The 24,285-nt window shown below is 36.5% G+C and overlaps 1 protein-coding gene, 2 long non-coding RNA genes and 1 pseudogene across 3 annotated transcripts; 1 reads left to right on the plus strand and 3 right to left on the minus strand.

The window, feature by feature from the left end:
- Nucleotides 1-1,300: 1,300 nt before the first annotated feature.
- On the minus strand, nucleotides 1,301-6,083 carry LOC117214618 (annotated as a pseudogene).
- Nucleotides 6,084-15,414: 9,331 nt separating this feature from the next.
- LOC117214615 lies at nucleotides 15,415-17,761 on the minus strand. The gene is made up of 3 exons (XM_033460819.1): nucleotides 17,653-17,761; nucleotides 15,503-17,355; nucleotides 15,415-15,420 (listed from the first exon to the last, which is right to left on the minus strand). The coding sequence occupies exons 1-3, from the start codon at nucleotides 17,759-17,761 to the stop codon at nucleotides 15,415-15,417; spliced, it is 1,968 nt and encodes a 655-aa protein (XP_033316710.1).
- A 4,963-nt stretch (nucleotides 17,762-22,724) lies between these two features.
- LOC117214616 lies at nucleotides 22,725-24,244 on the minus strand. Its single transcript, XR_004488908.1, has 3 exons — nucleotides 24,113-24,244; nucleotides 23,546-23,717; nucleotides 22,725-23,087 (listed from the first exon to the last, which is right to left on the minus strand). It is a non-coding gene; the product is annotated as an uncharacterized LOC117214616 (long non-coding RNA).
- Nucleotides 23,742-24,212, plus strand: LOC117214617. The gene is made up of 2 exons (XR_004488909.1): nucleotides 23,742-23,771; nucleotides 24,099-24,212. It is a non-coding gene; the product is annotated as an uncharacterized LOC117214617 (long non-coding RNA).
- Nucleotides 24,245-24,285: the final 41 nt, after the last annotated feature.

The following is a 24,285-nucleotide window of genomic DNA, read 5'->3' on the forward strand; positions in this document are numbered from 1 at the left end:
TTAAGCAATTGTCAAAAAAGACATACATCATTTTTTGACATAATCACTCAATTTCTGTATACACTTTGTCCATTTGCTGAAGGACCTTCGTATTTTCTCGTTAAAAAATGTTTTGGGCTGAGCTGCGAACCACGAATGCATCGTCGTCTTTACCTTTTCATCAGCTTTCTCGGCATCCATCTCGCACAAACTTTTTAAAACCCAAATCTGTCGTGCACTATTGCATAAGCAGAGCCGTGGCTGATTTGCAAATGATTTGCCACATTATCCAGTGTCACTCGTCTATTCCATAGAGCATAAGTTCATGAGCACGTTCAATGTTGTCGTCGTGGATGTGGACGGGCGTCCAGCTGTTTTTTCATAACACTTGTGCGATCTTCTTTGAACTTTTGTGCCCATTCAAACACACTTCGTGACAAAACACTTTCTCCATAATGTGCATTAAATCTTTGATAAATATAGGGCATCAAACATAATCTCTGACCACAAGAAACGAATCACAGCATCCTGCACTGTTTTCCTGCAAATCACCATTGCAAAGCGCCATTACTCGCGCAACGGTCACAAACGAATTGACGTAACACAATGAAACCTACGCAGCAGCACTGAACAGATATTGACGTCATACGAAGAGTGCAGATGGATCAATACGGTCGACAGAAGTTTTAACTATCTGGAGTGCGGATAAATTTTTACCGAGAGTCGTATAGGAATCTATAATCTGTAAGTAAACCTTTGGCTGAATGGAAATTTCTCTTACATATAGTCAAAAATGCAGAAACAGTGTATTGAATTGGAAAGTGATAAAAAATAAGCGAAGTTTCGAGGTTGCATGTGATTGCATGAGTACACAGGACGTTTTTAGCGAATAAAAAATAATTTTGAAAGACACGAGACTTAACTTGTATTTCATGCACTCTCTGTGTCCGAATTTCCAGAAGCTCTCTATCTTATGAAGTGTTTTAGATTAGCCGGAAAATTTTGTATGTACATACAAGAAGTATACGATCTAAGTGGAATATTCCATTATTCTCTTGATACAGCAGAAACGAAATTTACAGAACTTCTCAGAAAGTTGGTTTATTATTACCAAATTAATAGAATTAATATACGTTTATCATCTTTACATACCTAAGTCGTGGAGGTTTATCGTGCGTAAAAAATTAGTGTCGTTTCAAAGTTACATTTCGTACATTTTAAGCCTATAATTTGTAACGTACAAAACAATGTGAATTTGAGCTGTTTCTTATCTCCACAATAAGAAAATCCAACTTTACGTTTTTTACACAATGATATTTATGGAACAGTAATATCATATTATTGCATCGCTTGGAGAATGAAGTCAAGGTACGATGTGACCCTAGTGTAAACGCTGGGATAGCCAGCTGTGCCGCATTTATAAGCGTAAGACACAATACCTATTAAATACGAGGTTAATTCATGTTGTATCAGCAGTGGTCCGCCGCGGTCAGCCTGAAAGGATCGTTAAATTTTTAATCAAAGATACTGAAATATATCGATCGAATTGTATTGAAATTATACTTATATACAGTAATAATCTTCTATTGATTTGTGTATAGAAATACTCCAATTTATAATGTACATGTTATATGTATTTTGAGCAAAACTAAGATTAGAAGGAAATTAGATTAAATACCATAATGAGGTGTGAGAAGTGGGCAAAACTATTAAATTGTGTTTATCTATTATTTCTAATGTTTAAGACGTCGATTTGATGTTAATTCGAATTGACGTGTCTTCAGATACCGTATAGTTTGTAGTAACTCTGTAACTTAATTACCGTACAAGAATCCTCTCCACCCTGAGCATGTTCGGCGCATATTATACCATCAGTGATATCAGGTTCATTAGGAAATTTGGAATAAGCTATTTTGCATTCGGCGTTCTTAATCACTGGCATTTGTACTTCCATTAATGCATTACGTCGTGGTCGTCCTACGAAGAAAATAAGAAAGATATTTAAGACTGGAACTGTTTAATTTTATTATAAAATTGATATCACTTACTATATCTTAACGCTCCCCATCCAGCAACAAGGGGTTATAGCCGACGAAGTTGCTCTTTCGTAGGGGCTCTTTCGTACAAATGGGATATACGTACCCTGAAAAATAAAAAAATAAATGAAAATGCAGGAAACGAATGACCAAAAGTATGAGAAAGAATTGTACACGCTTTATGACACAATATATGTGTACAGTAAGAAATTTCAGGATATGATACTTCAGTAATACTCAATAGCATATATATATATATATATTTGAGGAGTTACTCGAAAATGGCACCTCCTCCACCAATCTAAGAATGGCAATATTATGATTGTGTATGTTTTCTATTCCATCCATATGTGCACAATGTGCTGCGGTCAAAACATGCCTAGCCGATATCAGGGAACCTCCGTACTTCCATAGTGGTTTGTCTGGGTTTCGGGAATTACGAAAACCTAATGCAGCGATCCATGGCCAAGCGCCTAAAATGCAATAGTCATAGTTGTGAATATACATAATTTTTTCTCACATAACGAGTAACAACGATTATTACCTATTCGATATTCGATCATACAGCAGACGATAAGTACATACGTACAAATACTCTGAAATAGAGATTTGATAAAGACAGAAATTAAATTTTTATTCCAGTGGAATACAAATTATTAAATAATTCTATATAATTTCTATTTGAACTATACTGAACTATAAAGTTCAAACGTGTAATTTCTGCCCTAACAGATTTGATCTCTATCCATATTATTACTCCTATATCAATTTTTTATTTCAAGCAAAAAGATACTCTTCCTAACATGAAGTAAAAGAAAGAAATAATTCAAGTTAATAAGTAAAGTTACTACCGATAAAATCATAGCATTATTATTTAGTCTAATTGAAATGTACATTGATGTGCTGTTTAATGCCTTTAAAGTTCATTCTTTGCAGTAAATGGCTTATTATTAATCGGAAAGAAAGACATAAAACGTACCAAGTTCAGCTGGTTTACCATCGACCACCCTGGTATGAGAGACGTTGCTAAAACCACGGTATGGTGGTCGCAAAGCCTTATACTTATACACAGTTTTTATTAAAATTTCTCTCTTCTCTTTGTTTGGATCGTTCGGACAGCAAACGATCGTAACATTGCCCTGGTATCTGCACACTGATCGTCTATAAAAATCGGTGGCTGTACGGTACTGTATCTGCCATATTTCTTGCAGAGGTTTACATTTTCTGTAGTCAAGGCACCTGCCTTCTTGATTGTCCGGTGTGGTACATTCTGGATCAAACAATTTTAAAACATTTATGCAGTTCAAAGATGCGTAAGAAAGCGACACCGATTACTCAACTTTCGAAGTAAAAAGCCGATCAAGTCCACAGGATTGCCCTACAGACACGTATTAATCCGTAAGAGTTAGTCATCATGTTGATAATAATTATCTAAAGAAACTTTTCACGTGAAAATATAAAATTTTAATTGATTAGATATTGTGTTAGCCATACTTAAGAAAGAAAATGAAAATGAATGAAATGAAAGAAAAGGACTACCTTCAACCTCATTTTTTAAATAAACACTTTGTCAGTTTTGCGGTAAATAAATTCTGAGGAATTCAGGACAGTTTTTAGTGAATCATTTTGTTTCGACCGTTCGCGGAGAGACGCGATCGCGAGATAGCACGTCAACGAGAGTTGTAAGTTCCCGTTACGATTAAATAATCGACGCCACGAACTGATCGATCCCCTTATTTCGATTATGATAATAAGGGTAGTTCAATGAAATTCCACAGAATTAACACAAATAAATTAATGTTTATTTCAACAACTTATTAACTAGAAAGATATAAAAGGAACAAAAAAAATGTAACTGCGTTTTGATTGATAAGTAATGCGCGACGTATCAGATGTGTTGACGGTTTGACTTCTCGAAAAGTTCTGAACGCCTTTCGATTTTTTTCGTTTTTTCTGGAAGGCGACCCCACTACGTTCGGATCACGCCACATTCTTTTACTGCGAGGTAAAATACGGGCCACGAGTCGACGTTTCTGGAAGTCGCCCTGCTTAATGAACCACGCGCTTGCCACTACAATGTTTGTTTGCCGGGCAGACGCGACGATCCGTCTGCGACATTATAGTGGCGCGATCGATAGTTAAGAATATGACCTATGGTAAGCCGCATGGCGTAACATTCTCCCCCCGTTGAGAGGGTACCGATCAAACTAGGGAGGTGTGGTTGAAGTTCCCATCTTATTTCGTCTCGGTGGCTAGTTGTTCGGGTTTCTCGAGATCGGGTTGAATTGGCAGTGGGACAAGCCTTTTGACGCCCCGATCCAAAATGCTCTTTGCCGTCTGAACTGTAGCTGTCCGGATGACACCATCGGCGCCTGGATGAACCTTGATAACTCGGCCCAGAGGCCAATGCATGGAGGGAACGTTGTCCTCTCTGAGGATGACGATTGTGCCCTTTTGGATGCTGTGTCCACCCTTGCTCCATTTATTGCGGTTGGTTAGCTCGTTCAAATACTCCTTATGCCAGCGGTTCCAAAAATGTTGTTTAAGCTGTTGGATATGCTGCCATTTGGAGAGTCGGTTCGATGGAATGTCTCTGAAATCTCGATCACGTAAGCACATTAATGAATCGCCAATGAGGAAATGTCCGGGAGTGAGGGCTAGGAGATCATTTGGATCGGTGGAGATAGGAGTTAGCGGGCGGGAATTGAGGACTGCTTCTATTTCTATGATAAGAGTATTACGGTGTTAAGCTCATATGTTTCTGTTTCTCCACTCGCGCTGCGCCATAATATCCTTTGATATTTCCGATCCTCTGGTCGTACGAGGAATTGCCGATACATTTTCTCGATGTCGCCAGTGAGTACGTACTGATGAGCGCGGAATCTAATTAATATACAAAATAAATTGTGAATTGATTCGAGAATATAGGATTTCCCCATTTTCATGATTATCGTGATTTTTGTATAAATATATTTTTTAAGATACTAATAATTAGGTAGTCATAAATTAGTATTATCAATTATTTTGCATTTATAATTCCGCCTCTAGTATAAGTGTTAATTGAAAACTAACTTTATGTTTCAAAAAGTACTAGCAAAGTCGTTGAGTAACAAGCCACTGATGCTAACACAAATAGCATTGTCGTAATTAAATATTTCTAATTATTCATTTTTCATTTTGAACCTGTAGAAACAATTTATTATATATACTATTAGCTAAGTAATTGCATATTTAATTAAGTCGAAATATAAAACTTAGTTATTTTAATAATTTAAAAAATAAAAAACTGACAAACATTTCAATTTAATTTATGGTTGGAACAAAAGACAGTTATTTTTCATTAATTGAAATATTGCAATGCAGAGTACTTTCCAAAATACGCCGAGAGTATTCCTGATGATGAAACGAGCGTTGCTTCATCGAACGCAGCTAAAGAAAAAAACATCTATGTAGTTGGTGGTACGATGCCTGAAATAGAGGGCGATAAATTGTACAATACCTGTACTATTTGGGGTCCCGATGGAACTTTGATAGCAAAACACCGAAAGGTAAGTAATATATTCCTTTATGGCTTTGAATTTGAAAATATTGGGGTGAAGAAAGTGACTCTATCTAGGAATAATTTAGGAATATACATATGTACATACGTATACTATAACCAATTCTATAATTTACGGTTTATAAAATACGTTATGATACGGGAAACGCCCATTTTTGTTGTAATGTGTTTGTTGTTGTATAAATTTTTCACATACTTAAAATATTATTATACTTATTTTTTCTCCTTTTTAAACATTATTAAATGATAAGATTTTTTAATAAAAGAAAGTGATAAAAACGCTGTCAGTTATTAAATAAAAAGTAATTAAAGTTTAGGAGTTGGTAACTTTGATATTAAATTACAAAAGTTGCAGCAATAGAATTAGCGACTACATTTTTATGTTATTAGGTACATCTATTCGACATCGACATTCCTAATAAGATTACTTTTCGAGAGAGTGATTCACTCAGTCCTGGTAACTCCCTAACGACGTTCGATGTGGAGGGCTGTAAAATAGGTATTGGCATTTGCTATGATATTAGATTCGAGGAAATGGCACGCATTTATCGGAACAAAGGTACAGTAACTTAATCGATCAATACTTAACTAGCAAAAAATTAAATATCTTTCTTAACTATATTCTATATAAAATTAATATAATCTGTAACTCTGTATAAAAAGAAGCTTAATTTAAAAAACCAGTATATTTGCTGAAAATGAAACAAATAAAAGAATTAAAAGCACAATAAGAGGACTGTCCTCGCATATTCAGAAATGATGGAATGTGAACCGTGCAACTACGAAGTTAATTGGTATTCGGTGGCTTCATATTTCCTGCTTCTCTGGGTTAGGTTGCCAAATGCTGATATATCCAGCGGCATTCAATATGACCACTGGACCACTGCACTGGTCATTACTTCAGCGTTTCAGAGCGAATGATAATCAATTATACGTTGCCTGCATATCACCGGCTCGTGTTCCTTAAGCAAGTTACGTCGCATGGGGACATACACAGTTGACCAATCCCTGGGGAAAGATTCTTTACGATTTGGAAACTCAAGAGAATATGGCAGTCACCGATATCGGTAATTTACAGCTTAAAATTAAAAGCGAGAGATCCATGATGTAATTAATTTTTAGTCTCGTTAATTTATCGATTTAGCCATCTTCCTCTGTATTTGTTGAATTTATTAGTAAGCATTACTTATTACTTCGTATGTTTCTTTTTTCTATCAGATCTAAAAGTTGTTGAGGAAGTAAGGGCTCAGATACCTACATTTTCTCAGAGACGTACAGATTTGTACGACACTGTCTGTAAGAAGGAGTAACTCTACACTAAAACAGAAAATGTTTTTTTATAATATTTCTACTACCATATCCTTTTTTTGTGAATTATTACTAATTTCTTATCATTTGTACTAAATGAATGACTCAATTAAGAAAACCAAAATGTTATAAATAATAATCTGTATATCTTGTGTATCAACATGTAATTGGATATTATAATAATATAGGAATGCTATAATAATATAGGATAATAATATAGGAGAATAATAATATAGAAAAAAATACATGCTTTTAAACACCTTTAATATCGATCACATAAATTGTTATAATTCACAATGATTACGCATACATAAAAGACCCCTTGATAGTAAAATTTACGATCAAAAGGCACTTACGTATCGTTTAACAACATTTAATTTATAACACCTTTTAAACATTTAGACAGATTAACACATAACACTTCTTATATATAAACATCAATTCGAAGTTATCGGCTTGGAGAAATTGGTCGATTAATACCTGTAGATTGTCTGTCTCGATGAAAGACTTAAAGAGAGCAAAAACATGATAATGCCGCTAATATAATATTCCTTCTTTCTTGTATCTGTCTGCCTCTCAGGTCGTTTTACTAATTACAATAAGTAATTTCGACTTCTTTGCGCACTCTTTTAACGCATTCGAGACCGAAAGAAATTCATATCAGTCAGTAGGCAAGAGTATAATATACATATTTTATATATAACTTATGTAGTAATGTATATATCATGTTAATTTCATATTTTTTTCAATATAGAATTATTATATATATATATATATATATATATATATATATATATATGACTGTACATAATACATTATAGAATAACATAGTATATAATTTTATATTTTAAAAATATGAGGTATACTATTTAAGATTGTCATCGATTTAAAATCAAAGTATGAAAAGGATACCCTGGAGAGAGTAAAACACAGAATCATTCCAACTAAACATTCAGATCCTACCGACACCTAGGTATCGTCTTACAATTAAATCTCGGTCTCGAATGGATTAAAATGAAATACATACTTGCAGCTTCAACATCTTCAATATCGAGGAGATTCAAACTTTACAAATAAAAACGGCCTGTTCCCCTTTCCACGACAGACTCTCATACCGTATCCGCTCTTATCCAGGCTTTTACTTGAAACCAGCAATGCGTTCATTTACAATTTAAATTTACCCGGACCATCCACTGAATCGTCAGCCCTTTATAAATATATAATGAACCCAGAACATGTGCCTGTGCCCCTGGTATCGACGCTTGTGATGTTCGTACCGGAACCTTCGCACAATTTCAATTTGTCACGCGTGAACATCGACTCTTCCAAGGGTCACAGCTTTATGCGGCTAAATCCTTTAGAACGATTAAAATGATACTAATGATATGGTATTTTTTACAAAGATTTAACATATCCATAAAATAGGAAGTTTCGTGCTCTCCTATTTTATATTAATTATAAATTAATAAGTTTTATATGTGTTATTTATAGATCTAATAAATTTTCTATTGGTTTACAGCAGGTGCTCCGGGTATAAACAGACGACAAACGAACAAATAGAAATTCAAACTATTGTCGTTGTTTAACTCGCATGGAACTATAAGCTCGAATTGGACTTAAACGTTACGATCGTCGAGAATAATTACTATATGTACCCTGTACGACGGGCAGAGAATCTTAAGTTATTAACGGCAATTCCTTTGTGCATAATTCAGGTTTATTAACAACCTGTAATGGATAATCATCGATGAACTCTTTTTGAATAAAGTTCACATTTATAAAGCAAACACTATAAAATACGACAGGACAATTGTAATCGATAAATAACATTTTATTAGGATATTATAAGAAGCTAAGATATCGAGGTACATTAAAATTGAGTCCGCTGCAACCCTCATGACATTTAAAATCCTACGCGTATATTGAGTAAAGTTGTTATATTAAATATAATCATATTAAATACAAGCTCGTCCGCTGGATTCCCAAATTATTTGGTTAAATACTTTGAATACGAGAATACCGAGTGTTAACAGTAGTAAATCCTCTGTATGGTATGTTTACTTTGCTATCTTGAATAGGTAAATAACATTTCACTTTAACGCATTTAACCAATATTAACATTTAACATTTAACCAATATTATACGCATATGCACATAATGTTACTGTTACATATAATGATATATACGTAGATATACACGTTAATTAAATCCTCTATATGGTATTTTTATATCAGTATCGTAAACATTGTAAACCGGAAATCTTTTATTACACACGTACATATACAGTCAATATTATTGTTACATATAGTGATACATACGTTGATCCACACATTAATTAAATCCTCTATATAGTATTTTTACTTTGCTATCTTGAATAGATAAATAATCTCGAATATAGACATACAGGTACACTTACGTTGATATGCACCTTTGTACAAGGTGTCAAAAAATTTTTTATCACGGCGTTTTTTTAAGACGATTTTATAGCTTCGAAATTGATCTTGACACGATTTTCAATGTCAAATTATTTTTCTATTGCATCATGTGATACTCATTAGGAGGAACAAAACTTCTGTTTTCTTAGAAAAAATGTTTGAAATTTCATTAATTCCTAGATTGATTTTATTTATACTTTAAGGTCAGATATGACATCAAATAATGTCAATACTAATATCTAGTTATTTGTCAATTTACAGCATCTGAAAAACAAGACATCTTCGAGACAGCGTGGGTTTTCTTTCCAACTTTCTTAACTTTCAACAATAAAATTTTCGTCAAACGATACAATCTATCCAACAAAGTTCTTGTACACAGCCAATCTCGTAAGAACATAGATCTTCTTCAAGTATTATTCTTCACAATGCTTCGTGTGGAATTTCTACTTGACGAGTTATTATTAAACGATTAAAAGCTTATTATTATACGATAATGTAATATCGTAGAATAGCTTTGATTGGAGATCGGCTGAAATTAGAAAACACCGTGTACGCCGTCTTTTTGTGGTTTGTTTACATCCAAGAGCGCCTAGTAACAGTGACGCGAGAAAAGATAAGCAGCGTCAAAACAGAAGTACGGTTTCATATTTCAAGGAGTGGCAATCGAGAGGCCAGAGTATGTGAGCCGAAAAGTGTGTGTGTGTGTGTGTGTGTGTGCAGGACCGAGCAGGAATGCATTGGCGAGGTTCAGAGTTGATCGAGACGTCGAAGCATAGAGTCGTTAGAATTGAGTTGCGAGTGTTGTCGAGTGTTAGAGTTGCTAGTGAGAGAGAGAGAGAGAGAGAGAGAGAGAGAGTTACCAAATAGTTGTCAAGTTATTTGATGTAAATACGAGCGTTGCATTTAGTTTTCCTGTTAATCAAACATCGTTTCTCTGTCTAACTAATATCTGTATTTTCAATCCATTATTAATAAATTATAATTAATCGGACAAAATTACACCTTTAATATATTCCGATATTACAATAACTTACCTTTTTCTACGTCAATGGACACGAAAGACGTTGAGTGAGGAATTAGAACAAGTGTGGATCGTTGGAAACCACTATGCTGCGGTCTACCATTCGTTTTACCCTATATATACCACGGAACAAAGGATAATTTTCACCGGCTTGGCTATGGCTACTGGTGTGGATCCAAGTATTCGGGCCATACTAGACGCTATGCAGAAGCAGAACGAAATCAAGTTAAGAAAACTGTTAAAGGAGACTATTAAAGCAGCGACTAGTCGGAGTTATCAGGGTAGTTTAGTTTCTAATAATTTGAACAAAAGCTTGGAGAAAACAGACGTTACTGTAGGAAATGAAGAAATGGTTTTGAAAGAATTTTCAAAAGAATTGCAGTCTAATGTAGAAAATTCTTATGAAAAGAAAGTATCAATTGACACCGCTTCACAGGATTATATTTTCATTAAAACAGACTTAATGTTTGATGTCAATAGCGCAACAGAATACCAGAAAGAGTCTGTGAAACGAAGGAAAGAAGATATTGCAGTATTGTATAATGATTTGTCACCATATTTGTCACAAGATACTCAAAATTTACAAGAATGGTTTGACAAAAAAAGTAAAAGTTTAGGAGAAGCAGAAAAAGATCATAACAAGAAGGATAATATTTCAATGAGAAATATTTTGGACGGCGATACAAATAAAGAAAACCAAATTGCAACGAAGGAATTAGAAGCAGTTAGTAAATCAACTGCTGAAAATGATACAAAATCAATAGACAACGTTGAACAAAATATATCATTAGAATCCATACAAAAAGCAAGAGATAATGCTTACAATAATGAACATTTGCTTATAGAAGAAGACCAAATGATGACAGCGAAAAATGCGTGTGACACTACAGAATCAAAAACTTCAGCAGATCTTATGTCGAGAAATTTAGATGCTAATACACAAGAGAAGTCTTTAGAGAATAAAGATGACAAGAATCCATCTCCATCTATGTTAGATAGTAGTAAACGGAGCAGTCGTTATAATGTTGCTGCAAAGCCTGCTACTTCGCCAAAATTTGAAGAAATTGTTTATAATCAAACCAGACAATCAAACACAAATAAAATTTTGCGAAGCGCTTTAAAGACGAAATTAATCGAAGACAAGTCTCAAATAATTAATAAACAAAAGGCATCTGAAAATGTAGAAAATATATTTGCCAAAGAAGAAAAAAGAGGTGTTAAACAAAAATCAATTTCAGATAGTGAAAACGAAACAACTGATACTCGTCAACGAAGGGAAGTTCTTTTAACGAACACAGCTAGTGATAGCGATAGGTATAAATCTGTAGAAAATTATAATGCAGTAACGGGTGTAATAGCAACTGATGAAGCGAAACATAGAGGCAGACCTAGGAGATCGGATAAAGTCGAAGTTAAAAAAGATGAAGATACAAGGAAGATCCTACAAAATGAGAAGGGTGGATTAGAAGAACAAAGAAAACTCGAAGAAGATACAAAAGAAGAAACTACAGAGACAGAAGTCAATTCAAAAGGTATATTCAATAATAAGTGCGATTTACTTGATACCGAAAGAGCTTTTGAAATTAATGATACGGTTCAAGATATTAAATTTACTGAAGGTAGAAGCCGCACTCAAAATGATATGGAAGATGTAGTAGAAGATTCACAAGAATTATCTAATAAAAGTAAGTTATCAGAAATAAGGATTGCACTTAACAAAATTGAATATACAAAAACTATTTTACGGAATAAAAAGAATTCATTAGAAGGAGAAAAAGAAGTAGGGGAAAAGAAGAAAATGTACAGACAGAAATTATTTCAAAAAATATATCAGATGATAAATGTGATTTGCTTTAGAAAAAAAAAAAAAAAAAGAATATTATCCACAAACTACATTAGGAATTTATCTATTTTAGTGAGAAGAAAGAGAAAGGATAGAGGAGTTGATCAATAGACTGTGGATTTTGAAGCGTTTATGAAAAACTTACAATTTTAATAAAATATTCAATGTAAAGTCTTTGTTATAATATTCAAATAAATAGGTGAAAAAAAACTGAATTTGCATAATTACTCATGGCTTATTGATCAATCATGCGACTCGTTCAGAGGTAACTCGAGTTGTAAATTTATTAAAAATGGTATATCTGACGTACGATGCATTTGCTCATGTTAAACTATTTAAATAAGTATAAAAATCACGCGAAAAAAAATCTACTGAAAATAATGTTGAACTAGTTAATAATAATAAATCATATAGTGAAACACAAACCTTAAATCAAGATTTTAAGTTCAAAAAAAAAAAGAAAAAAAAAGAAGAAAGAAGTTGATAAAATGACAGCAACATGTAGCAGCAGGCGAGAGAAAATAAGCCAAATTTCTAAAAGAAGAAACGATGCTCAAGAACTCGAAATTTCTCGAGTGGATATGCTAAACAACGAATTTAATGAACAGTTGAAAGAACGTGAAACAGCAATAGAAGACTTACATCAAATGTTAAAGCATCAATCGGAAATTCATAAAGTTACCTTAAATGAAGCAAGTTTGAAAATAGGAGAACTCTCTGATAAAATAAAATGTTTTAAAGGAAAAGATAGCCAGATACCGAAACGTAATGAATTACTCGAAGAAGAACAGAATAAATAGAGAAGTTTAGAAAAAATGATTACAGAAAAACTTGAAGAAGAAAAATCCCGTTAGGAAACAGCTGAAGACGAAGTGAGAAAGCTTTCCAAATATAACGAGCAACTTCTAAAAGATTATCAAGAAATCCATTAAAAAAAAAAAAGGTAAAGAATTAAACATGTACCTCAACTGAAAGATAAAATCAATCGACAGGATTTATATGCGAAGAACATAAGAACACAATATATAGAACAGCACAAGATGATCGAAAAATTGAGAGCAAAAGGAAAACGTGTGCATAATAAAGGTAAAGAGAACACATAATGTATCTCCACCAGGGGCGCATGATCCAAAATTAAATAATAAAATAAAAGGTTTTGTTACTGAAAAGTTAGAGAGATTTCATGACAACAAAAGCATTGCCTGTGCAGAGTGCAGTGTATCAATGTGCACTAAAAATGCAAGCAACGTGACGATTACTTTTAGAACACCACAAGCACCACGAAAACACAATCAAGACCAAACAAGATCAAGTTCAAAAGTGAAGTTATGTGAGCTTATTACTGCTAACGACCAAAAATTGAATTACGATCCCGAGCATCAACTCGCTGATCTTCAAGTAGAATGTTCCGACAAAGACAGGACGACACAAGAGTTCGAGAAGCACATAGAGGACATGAAGGAGGAAGTGCAAAAATTAGAATTGCAACTCGACGAGTTACAAAAAAAAAAAAAACACACACACACGCACGTAAAAAGAGTTCAATCTTTTGGAATACAAATTGAAGAACTAACAATAAAATTAGAAGAAATAACATAAGTCACAAATATGAAGTTGACTTGCTGGAACAAAAAAAAAAGGCCAAACTTAATTCATGTGTTAGTAATTCAATGGAGGAACGTGAAGCTGGAGCTAAAGATGCAAAAGAGATAAAATGTAGTTCTTGAACCACAAGGACAAATAATCTGCCCTTCAATGTGAACTAAACGAACTAAAGGGTGAATATGAAAAAGTGGGTGATTTTGGATATAAATATGAAGAAGAAACTAATAAATTGAAACTGGATTTTGAAAAATAAGAAAAATGATCCTTGTCAATGAAAATAAATTTGAAATATTGCGTAGGGTAGAAATTGAAGGTAAAGTAAAAGATATGAACGAACAAAATAATTTTCTTAGAAAAGAACTGGAAAACGTCCAAAAAATTTCCAAAGATGTTAATAATCGCTTACTCGAGGCGAACCAAGAATTAAAAGATTCACATAGAAAACACACTCTTATTTGAAAATTGAAAAAAAAGAAAAAAAACATCAGGAAGAATTAGGTGATATAATAAAACTTCATGATGAAGAAAAATATAAACTGATACAGCATTTGTTACGACCGTTCGCGGAGAGACGTGATCGCGAGATAGCACGTCAACGAGAGTTGTAAATTCTCGCTACGATCATGTTAATCGACGCCGCGAAATAGTCGTTCCCCTGTTTCGTTTAGGATAACAGAGGTGGTTCAATGAATATATCACTGTGTTAACACTAATAAATTAACGTTTATTTCAACAACTTATTAATTAGAAAGATATAAATGGAACAACAAAAGAAATGTAACTACGTAATGCGCGATATAAGATATGTATTGACTGTTTGGCTTCTCGAAACGTTCTGCCCGCCCTTCGATTTGTTGGTTTTTTCTGGAAGGTGACCCCCACTACGTTCGGATCACGCCACATTTGTTTACGCCAGATAAAATAACGGCCACGAATCGACGCCTCTGGAGGTCGCTCCGCTTAATGAGCCATGCGCTTGCCACTACAATGTTTATTTGTCGGGCAGCCGCGACGATCCGTCCGCGACATTATAGTGCCGCGACCGACGGTTAAGAATATGATCTATGGCAAGCCGCATGGCGTAACATTCTCCCCCCGTTGAGAGGGTACCGATCAAATTAGTGAGATGTGGTTGAAGTTCCTATCTTAGTTCGTCTCGGTGGCTAGTTGTTCGGGTTTCTCGAGATCGGGTTGAATTGGCAGTGGGACAAGCCTTTTGACGGCCCGATCCAAAACGCTCTTTGCCGTCTGAACTGTAGCTGTCCGGATGACACCATCGGCGCCTGGATGAACCTTGATAACTCGGCCCAGAGGCCAATGCATGGAGGGAACGTTGTCCTCTCTGAGGATGACGATTGTGCCTTTTTGGATGCCGTGTCCACCCTTGCTCCACTTATTGCGTTTGGTTAACTCGTTCAAATACTTCTTATGCCAGCGGTTCCAAAAATGCTGTTTAAGCTGTTGGATATGCTGCCATCTGGAGAGTCGGTTTGATGGAATGTCTCTGAAATCTCGATCACGTAAGCACATTAGTGAATCGCCAATGAGAAAATGTCCGGGAGTGAGGACTAGGAGATCATTTGGATCGGTGGAGATAGGAGTTAGCGGGCGGGAATTGAGGACTGCTTCTATTTCTATGATAAGAGTATTCAATTGTTCAGAGGTGAGTAACTCGGTGCCGGCTACACGCCTGAGGTGGCGTTTGAATGACTTCACCGCTGCTTCCCATAGCCCACCGAAATGCGGTGAATGAGGGGGAATGAAGCGCCATTCGATTTGTTTGTCGGCTAAAAATGCGGTTACTTTTTCCTTGTGATCGTCCGATTGTAATAAATCGTGAAGCTCTCGTAATTCGTTGCTTGCTCCTCTGAAGTTGGTGCCGTTATCAGAATGGATGGTGGAGCAATACCCTCGTCGAGCGATAAATCTGCGAAGAGCGGCGATGAAGGCTTCGCTAGTGAGATCGTCAACGAGCTCGATGTGTACCGCTTTAATTGCTAGGCATACGAAAATGGCTACGTATACCTTTATCTGACGACGGTTACGATCTCGTTTTTCCTTGATGTGGAACGGCCCGCAGTAATCGACGCCGACGTTTGTGAATGGGCGAGATTCCGTTACTCGCGCCTCCGGCAGATTACCCATCACGTATTCTACCGGCGGTGGTTGAGCGCGGCAGCAGCGGACGCAGCCTTTGATCGCCCGCCATACTTGACTTCGACCGTCGACGGGCCAGTATCTTTGTCTTACTGCGTATAACGTAGCCTGCGTTCCGGAATGCATGTGGATCTTGTGCTCGTGTTCTATGATGCGTGTTGTAACGGATGACTTGGGTAATACTATGGGATGTTTCTGGGCGAAGGTCATCGACGAATGACTGAGTCGACCCCCGACTCGCAATATTCCTTCCTTGTCTATGAACGGATTGAGTCGCGTGAGCTTACCCTTTATCGCCGCGTTCCGATCTTTTTGGAGTGTACGAATTTCCTCGGAGAAATGGATGTTTTGCAACAATTTTATCAGTTTATTGTGCGTTATGCGTAATTCGGTAACGGTTAGGGGTGCCGCTCGGTTCCTTTTCTGTCTCCAACGGAGGCAACGAGCTATGATTCGTATCAACTTGGGCCAGGATGAATACCTTTGCAACAAACTGTAATCGGCGGGGTTTGCGGACAGACAAATCGCCCCTTCCTGCTCCGGTACTTCAATTTGCGGTGTTAGCGCCCATGTCGGCCAATAGCCTTCCGACTGGTAGAGCCATGCAGGACCGTGCTGCCAGATGGTTGGGCGCAGAAACTCTTCGGGTGTTTGGCCGCGTGATATTAAGTCCGCGGGATTGTCGTCGGTAGGAACGTGGCGCCAATCGCGGATGCTGGTTTTTGTTTGAATTTCGGAGACTCTGTTAGCGACGAATGTTTTAAGGGTGTGAGGTGATGTATTGAGCCAATGGAGGACGATAGTGGAATCGGTCCAATAGATAGTTCGAGTAATTTTGTGTGATAGGGCTTGTTGTACTGTTGACATCAGGGACGTAAGAAGGAGTGCTCCGCTCAGCTCGAGCCGAGGAATGGTCTGGCACTTGAGTGGGGCGACTTTCGATTTTGCGGTTAAAAGTTGGGTCCAAACACGGCCGTTGATGGTAAGGGTTCGGAGATAAACACAGGCTCCGTAAGCCTTTTCGCTGGCATCGCAGAAACCATGCAGTTCAATTTCCATAGCGGACTCGATTATTGCTTTGCGTGGGAACCTGACGTTGTTTAATAAGGGCAATTGGGCATAGTACCTTTCCCACTCTGTATGTAACTCGATCGGAAGTGATTCATCCCAATCGATTTTCGACGACCATATTCGTTGAAGTAGCATCTTGGCCCGAACAATCACCGGTGCGAGCAGACCGAGCGGATCGTAAATTTTTGCAATCTCCGAGCTGATGATTCGTTTCGTGACTCGGGAGGGCGTGGATTTGACTTCGACCGAGTAAAGAATAGAGTCGTCGGATGAATTCCAAAACACCCCCAGCGTCTTCAAGGTTTGCGAGTCGCCCAAAAAATGTTGGTGATTTGTTTCTTCTAAGGAAAGTCCGTGTAATAAGTCATTATCGTTTGACGCCCATTTTCGTATGTTTAAGCCGGCCAGTTGAAATAAACGTTAATTTATTAGTGTTAACACAGTGCTATATTCATTGAACCACCTCTGTTATCCTAAACGAAACAGGGGAACGACTATTTCGCGGCGTCGATTAACATGATCGTAGCGAGAATTTACAACTCTCGTTGACGTGCTATCTCGCGATCACGTCTCTCCGCGAACGGTCGTAACATTTGGTCCTTCGAGCCGGATTACGTGCCAGTGAAGAGTGCACTTACCAGTGACCACACAGTGCCACGTGACTTTATCAAAACCAGCAGCGGGAGCGGGAGCAACCACTACAGCGAAACCAGTGACGTCAGGCGCGTCACCTTCGAAGAAGCACATCCCATTGGCAAGGGAACGCAACCACGCAGCCTTCCGCCGCAGCTGGACAGTCATTAACGCAACGAATTTCACAACTTAACAATACAACCGAACGAGTGGCCGTCGGGAAGGAACAAGGCGTTCCTCACCAAACATACACGCGACCTCACGCCGCACGACAGTAAGGTAAGCTCGTTCCTTATTTCGACCATCTCCTATCCTCGGCAACGATGACGAGCGAAGATCAACTCATCTCCCTGCGTCGGAGACGAGGCTATTGTAGCGGCCGATTCACATACTTATCGACCCGACTGGACGAGTACGAGCAATCCGGGAGTCAGCAAAACTCCTTATTAACGAACTACGAGAAACAACTGACCGAAGTTGCGAGTCAATTCGAAGCGATCCAACTCGAATTAGAAGTATTGGACGAGAAGGAACAAGCGCGCGGCTTCGAAATAAGGGATCAGTACGTCGCGGTAGATACAAGGCTACAAAATCTTCTGAGGAACGCGCAAACAGCTTCGCCGTCGACATCCATAAACCCTCCAACCTGTGCATCATCCGTAAGTTTAAATCCGATATCCATTAAATTACCAGATCTTCGGCTCCCTACTTTTGACGGAAGCTTAGAAAAATGGAACAGCATTGGTGTTCTGTAGAATGTCAAACTGCCATAAAGGGTTACATTGATGGAAAAGTGCAGTAAATATTTAAATAACAATCCATGACTTCCTAAGTAATTGTAACAATCTTGATGTTTTACTATGGAACAACTAGATGAAGTGCACAGTGACATTAATAAAGTAGAATCATCGATAAAAGTAGATGTATCTTCTTCATTAATATCAGAATCAACGACTGATATTATAAAGAATGTGCATGATATTCCAGAAAATCAAAAAAAAAAATAAGTCACAGGAATGTACAGATAATACAATTCAAGATGGTTTAGTAGTAAATAAATGTGATGTAACAGATTTAAATAAAAACAAAAAAAAATTTTTAAAGTAAGGAAAGTAGTGAGACAGAGAGCATAAAGAACGCTGCGATTAATGAAGTAGAACAAGAAATAATAAATAAGGACCCACAAATTGATGATCAATATAAAAAAAAAAAAAAAAGATGAGAAATTTCAAGAAGAGCTAGCAGAGAATACAACTGAGATTGGAGATCATTCAAGATATGCAGGTGACACATCTTTAGATAAAGAAAGTACGAACGATGTTGAAATATTTAATACAAATGAGGGTGAACAAGTGCGCATAACTAGCAAAAGAAGTGTCATTCAGGATATCTTTGATGATTGGGGCATTGAAAATGCAGAAGATGACAGTCAGTCGGTATCCAAAGCTCCAGATACTGTGGAAATTGAATTGAAAAGTTTACTAAATGACACAAAAACACGAACTATAGAGGAAAGCACAGTTGTACTGGTTGAAGAAGAAATTACATGCATGGAAAAAGAACCAGTTGTAGATGCTGAAAAGGCTTTAGAAGTTGCTAAACAGAACAAAGAAATGCAAGTATCAAAGGAACAACTGGATAACAATCAAACTATAAAGAAACAACAAGATAGTATAAAACCATTACTCAAAGACCACTAACTCATTCTATATCACAGGCTGTTAGAAAGTCTACAAAAGATTCAACACGTGATACTGCGGCATTTCGTCAAACTTAGCAAATTATCCCTATTAATCGTAGTCGAAATTTAACCAGCCAACAACCTTCACAGGTTGAAATAGCAAAAGCATATACCACGACGAAGAAGAACAAGTACAAGTCGAACCAGTCAGAGTCCAATTCCATCGCTCCATACTGAGGAAACACTAAGATTTTGGAGGACCAAAATCAATCTAAAGAGGGGAGTATGTGACATCAATCACATCTCAACCTACATCAGTGATAATACATCGACGGTCGACTTTCGAACACTTTTGGACACATCACCACCTTATCATCATAGCATACACCAAGACTGTGAGGCACCTTAGTCCACATCAGAGATAGGATATGGACCCCCGACCTTTGGACACTTTTGGATACATCACCACCTTATCATCATAGCATACACCAAGGCTGTGATGCACCAAAGTCCACATCAGAGATAGGATATGGACCCCCGACCTTCGGACACTTTTCTACATCATAACCTACACCTATCCCCTCAACATCCTAAAACCAAAACGTATATAAACCGAGACTTCACCCAGCTCGGGCAGTTCTTGTTCCTCTTCTAGTTGCTGTACTCATACAACCCCTATTCTCCGGTTCGGTGTTATTTTGTAAGTGTTTATAATAAAGTTTTATAAAGGAAAATAAGTAGTTGGGTTACGACTCAGCCTTCTTACTACCACCCAAGTACCAACTTTACGTGACAGGAGCCGCCTCGGACCTAAGACTGATAATATAGGACTTGGGTTAAGTAGTAGAAAGGTAGTCGCGATACACTGTGTGGTTTTTAATAGTTCTTACACACGGTGTGTACGCGAACCTTTCCCACCAAACTAGATTAAGAGTGGGGCCGCTCCACTGGGATACGTCGCAAGAGAGGGTAGGAGATCCGACCGGCCTTGGATACAGTGTCCGGCCGTGGGAGGGAGGAATCCGTCTTCAATGTCTCTGCCATGTACATAGCTTTGTTTCCCCCTCCTTCCATTGTATCTAAGGCATGAGCCTGCTAGGTAAGCCTTACTGATGAGTCCACTAGCAGGCTCTGGACGAAACACACTTTTTTTCTTCTTTTTCTCCGTCTTCCTTCATATATCCGTGATAATTGTAGCCTGCTGGCTGTAGATGTCGCTTGCCGGGGTGTAGTACTGCTGTATTTCCTTCTTATTTAGATGTCGTGGAAGAAAAATCGGACTTTGGAAAAGTACGAGGCGCCGGGATTTGAACCCGGGATCCGAACGTTTGTACTCTATGGCGCTAACCACTGCGCTGCCGTCGTCCGACACTAGTTGGTTTCGAGTGGTGAGATTTGCGTTCTCGTGTGCCGCCACGAGAGGAAATCTCAGTGTGGGTGTGCTTTCTGAACGAAGAAAAAGGATTCGTTGTTCACACTTTTCGTTAGGAAAGTGAGGGTGCCCATTGATTATAGCCAACGTTAATGAATGAAGATAGGAGGAGGAAGCCTCCTACCAACGTGGCTCGTGGGTGACATTGTTTATTGGAAAAATAACTACCCGCTTTCTCCGTTATTTGTAAGAGTGCGCAATAAACCTAAGCATTGTTCTAAGGACCATCCATAAACCGAAAACACTTACAGGGTTAGAGATTCCTTCAAGCTATTAAGATTACGTCAAAGGATTCAGTTTATAGGATATAGTATGTAGTAGATCAGTATATAGTATAAAGTTTCAGACGGCGCACGGACCATCGTACGCGCCGTAACAGAGAGAGTTATAAGAATATACATAAAATGTAATTAAACATCTCAAAAGTAACTTAATTAGAAATGACTAGAATGTATGATGTATAATATAATGAATTCAAATTGTCTAAAAAATATTACAAATTTATAGAGATTTTACTATAAAATGTTTTTAACAGAAGCTGATACAGTTATATAGCATTTTCAAGCATTTACGAACATTAATGTACGAATTTGAAATTAGCAATATTGAAGCGCGGTACTCGGAAAGACGAATGTACATGGATAATTGTATGCACTAATCAACGATACGGTTATAATTGCATGCTTGATAGAAAAATATCATCGTAAAATTGATATGATTTCATGGAAACGCGTCTAACTTGGTATCTCGAAAGTATCTTAAGCAAACTAATTAGCGTGCCTGTTATGTCTTTTAAAATGTAAATTAACATGTAACAAAGAAACCTTCATCAATTTGATTCGCTTCAAACTGCGCAAATAAGTAGTATAAATAATATTTGTGATAGATTTGGCATCAATTCCATGTTTCCTTTAATATTTGCCTTTAGAAAGTTCAATTCGTTTCACGATTATACAAATTACTAAAAAAATGTCTATATTAGTAATTTATTTATTTTGCATTAATCGTGATATGTTAGTTGCATTATGTTATATGTAAACTACCACAGAGGAAAAATGATAATCTTTCAGTTATTAGTTTTCTGATTTTAATGTCATTTTATGAGTACTTTAACACGAGGTACTTGTAAATGAAAACAACCAATTAGGTCTAAAAACATAAGCCTGTTACCAAGACTCTTATTAAATTGAACAAGCTTTTCAAAAATCGAACGTGTATATTAACGCGAACTTATTATTTGACTGATTTGACTGATTTGACTGACATCCGAAATTGGTGAGATCATATGAAATTTTGCTTTTCGCGGTTCGGTGTATAAGAACGCGTCACCGATTGCTCAACTTTCGATATAAAAAGCGGATCAAGTCTACCGGATTATCCTACAGACACGCATTAATTCGTAAGAGTTAGTCATCATCTGGATAATAATTATCTGAAGAAACTTTCAACGTGAAAATATAAAATTTTCATTGATTACATATTGCGTTCGCCATAATTGAAAAAATGATAAACCTTCGATCTCATCTTTCTAATACACATTTTCTTTACCTCGTGATAAATAAATTCTTGGAAATTTAGGAAAATTTTCAGTGATCACTTTAAGGAATTTGACAAATTTCCAACGAGACTATGTGACACCATTAGGTAAAAGTGATTCAAATGTAATAGCGATATTAAACGAGAAATCTATAAAGGTGTCATTAGAAATTCTAAGAATGTCTCTGCATCTTTATCTTAGGTATTACGTCAATAGTTTTCATTACCGTGATGTAATATTTATCATGCTTATTTTGTACGTAAAACGAATCGTTGGAATATTCCCGAAGCTAACGAAGCATTTCCCAAAAGTTAAACCGAAGAAATTAACGCGAATAGTTAAGTGAAATTTTTCCATTAACTTGCTCGCTCTTTTTAGAATTAAGGCTTACAAATTCTTAAACGTAAACGATAAAAATAAAAATTAATGTAGGAGAATAGAAAAATAATATGTTCCGATTTTTTCTCGTACAAAAATCGTCAGACTGATCCGCTTGTTATATTGTTACTTCTAAAAAAACACGAATCCTCCTTCGTGTTTTTTAATTGAATTATTATTAAAAATCAGATAATTATCGTTCACAGGAGTGATAGTGTCGATGTCCATTGAAGTGTGTCTTATGGTAGCAAGGCAACGACCAGAAATGTTGGTCCCTTCCGAATTCTTCGCCTTGCTTGATAGTCTGAGGAAGATTCTGGCCGACAGTTTCCGGCAGGAACAAAACCAGTGCAGCGCCAAAAAAGGACACCGTGCTGATAATGAGCATTGGAAATCCCTCCCAAATTGCAGCCTAATGAACAAATATTAATTTATATGAGCAAAGGTTAAATACCATGAAAATCTGGTCAAAGTATTTCTCATTTAAAAAGTTTCATTAGAAAGTTTCAACCAATATAGTTTCATATCTTAAGTTATTCCATCATTTTTTATTTTAAATTTCAATTTTTTGATTAAAGATCAGTTAAAGAAAAGCGTTGGTTGCAACTTCCAAAACGGGCTTTCTAGAAAGTGAGAAATATTTTGATCAGATTTTTATAATATTTAACTTCTTCAGGAAACAACTTGTTTTAAGGTAAGAAAAAAACTATTTTACATTTTCATGAGAAAATTTACATGAGAACTTTTTCATAATTTCAAATAGCGCTTATTGTATCTTTTGGGATAAATTAAAGAGAAGTTGAACGTGGATGTACTTAGCGGTGTTTCAAAAATGTTGTAACAACAATAGTAGTATAAATATTTATTTACCGAGTCAGTGATATATGGCGCCAAAGAGTGTGCAACTATTCCGAAAATATGAATGAAAGATACGCCCTGCGATCTGGCGTGGGCAGAAGTTCTGCTGCATACTGAAGACCAACATTGGCTGCCATGTTCAGACAGAATCGCGACAATATTGACATTACTAATTTCGCGAGCACTGGGGAATAAATTACAAAATACAAAATTAATCCTGGGTACACAATACTTGATTGTAAGTTTAATTAAAAATATAGTCCGATCGAAGCTTAATCAAAATCAAATTAAAATTTCACACAAACTTTAAACTTCTATAAATCTCCAAATTCTAGAAAACCAACATATAGAAAATTATTGCTTCTAAAATGTGCACACCTCTTTCAATTTCGCCACTAAATTAATTCCTAATAATTCCTAAATTCTAGTTCCATCAAAATAATTATTTTCCAAGATTAATACCTTCGAAGTTGCCAAAATTCTTTTACATTCATCATCAACTTAATTTCAGATTTTTCTCAATAATACGTCATTATAATCGTTTTAATTTTACTTTAATAAACAGATCGATATATTTACTGGAATGCAGCATAAGTTCAGCGATACTGAGTACACAGGTCATTGCCATCGTGAGAAATCCGCAGAGTCTACGACCCCATCGGTCGAGCAACAGGGCGAGTAATAACCCAGCTGAAAGTTCTGTGACACAGGCGATCGAGAACGACACGAACACCGAGCTCTGGATAAGTTCT

Source organism: Bombus bifarius, unplaced genomic scaffold, assembly GCF_011952205.1.
Source record: "Bombus bifarius isolate JDL3187 unplaced genomic scaffold, Bbif_JDL3187 scf7180000009226_frag, whole genome shotgun sequence".
Taxonomy (NCBI): domain Eukaryota; kingdom Metazoa; phylum Arthropoda; class Insecta; order Hymenoptera; family Apidae; genus Bombus; species Bombus bifarius.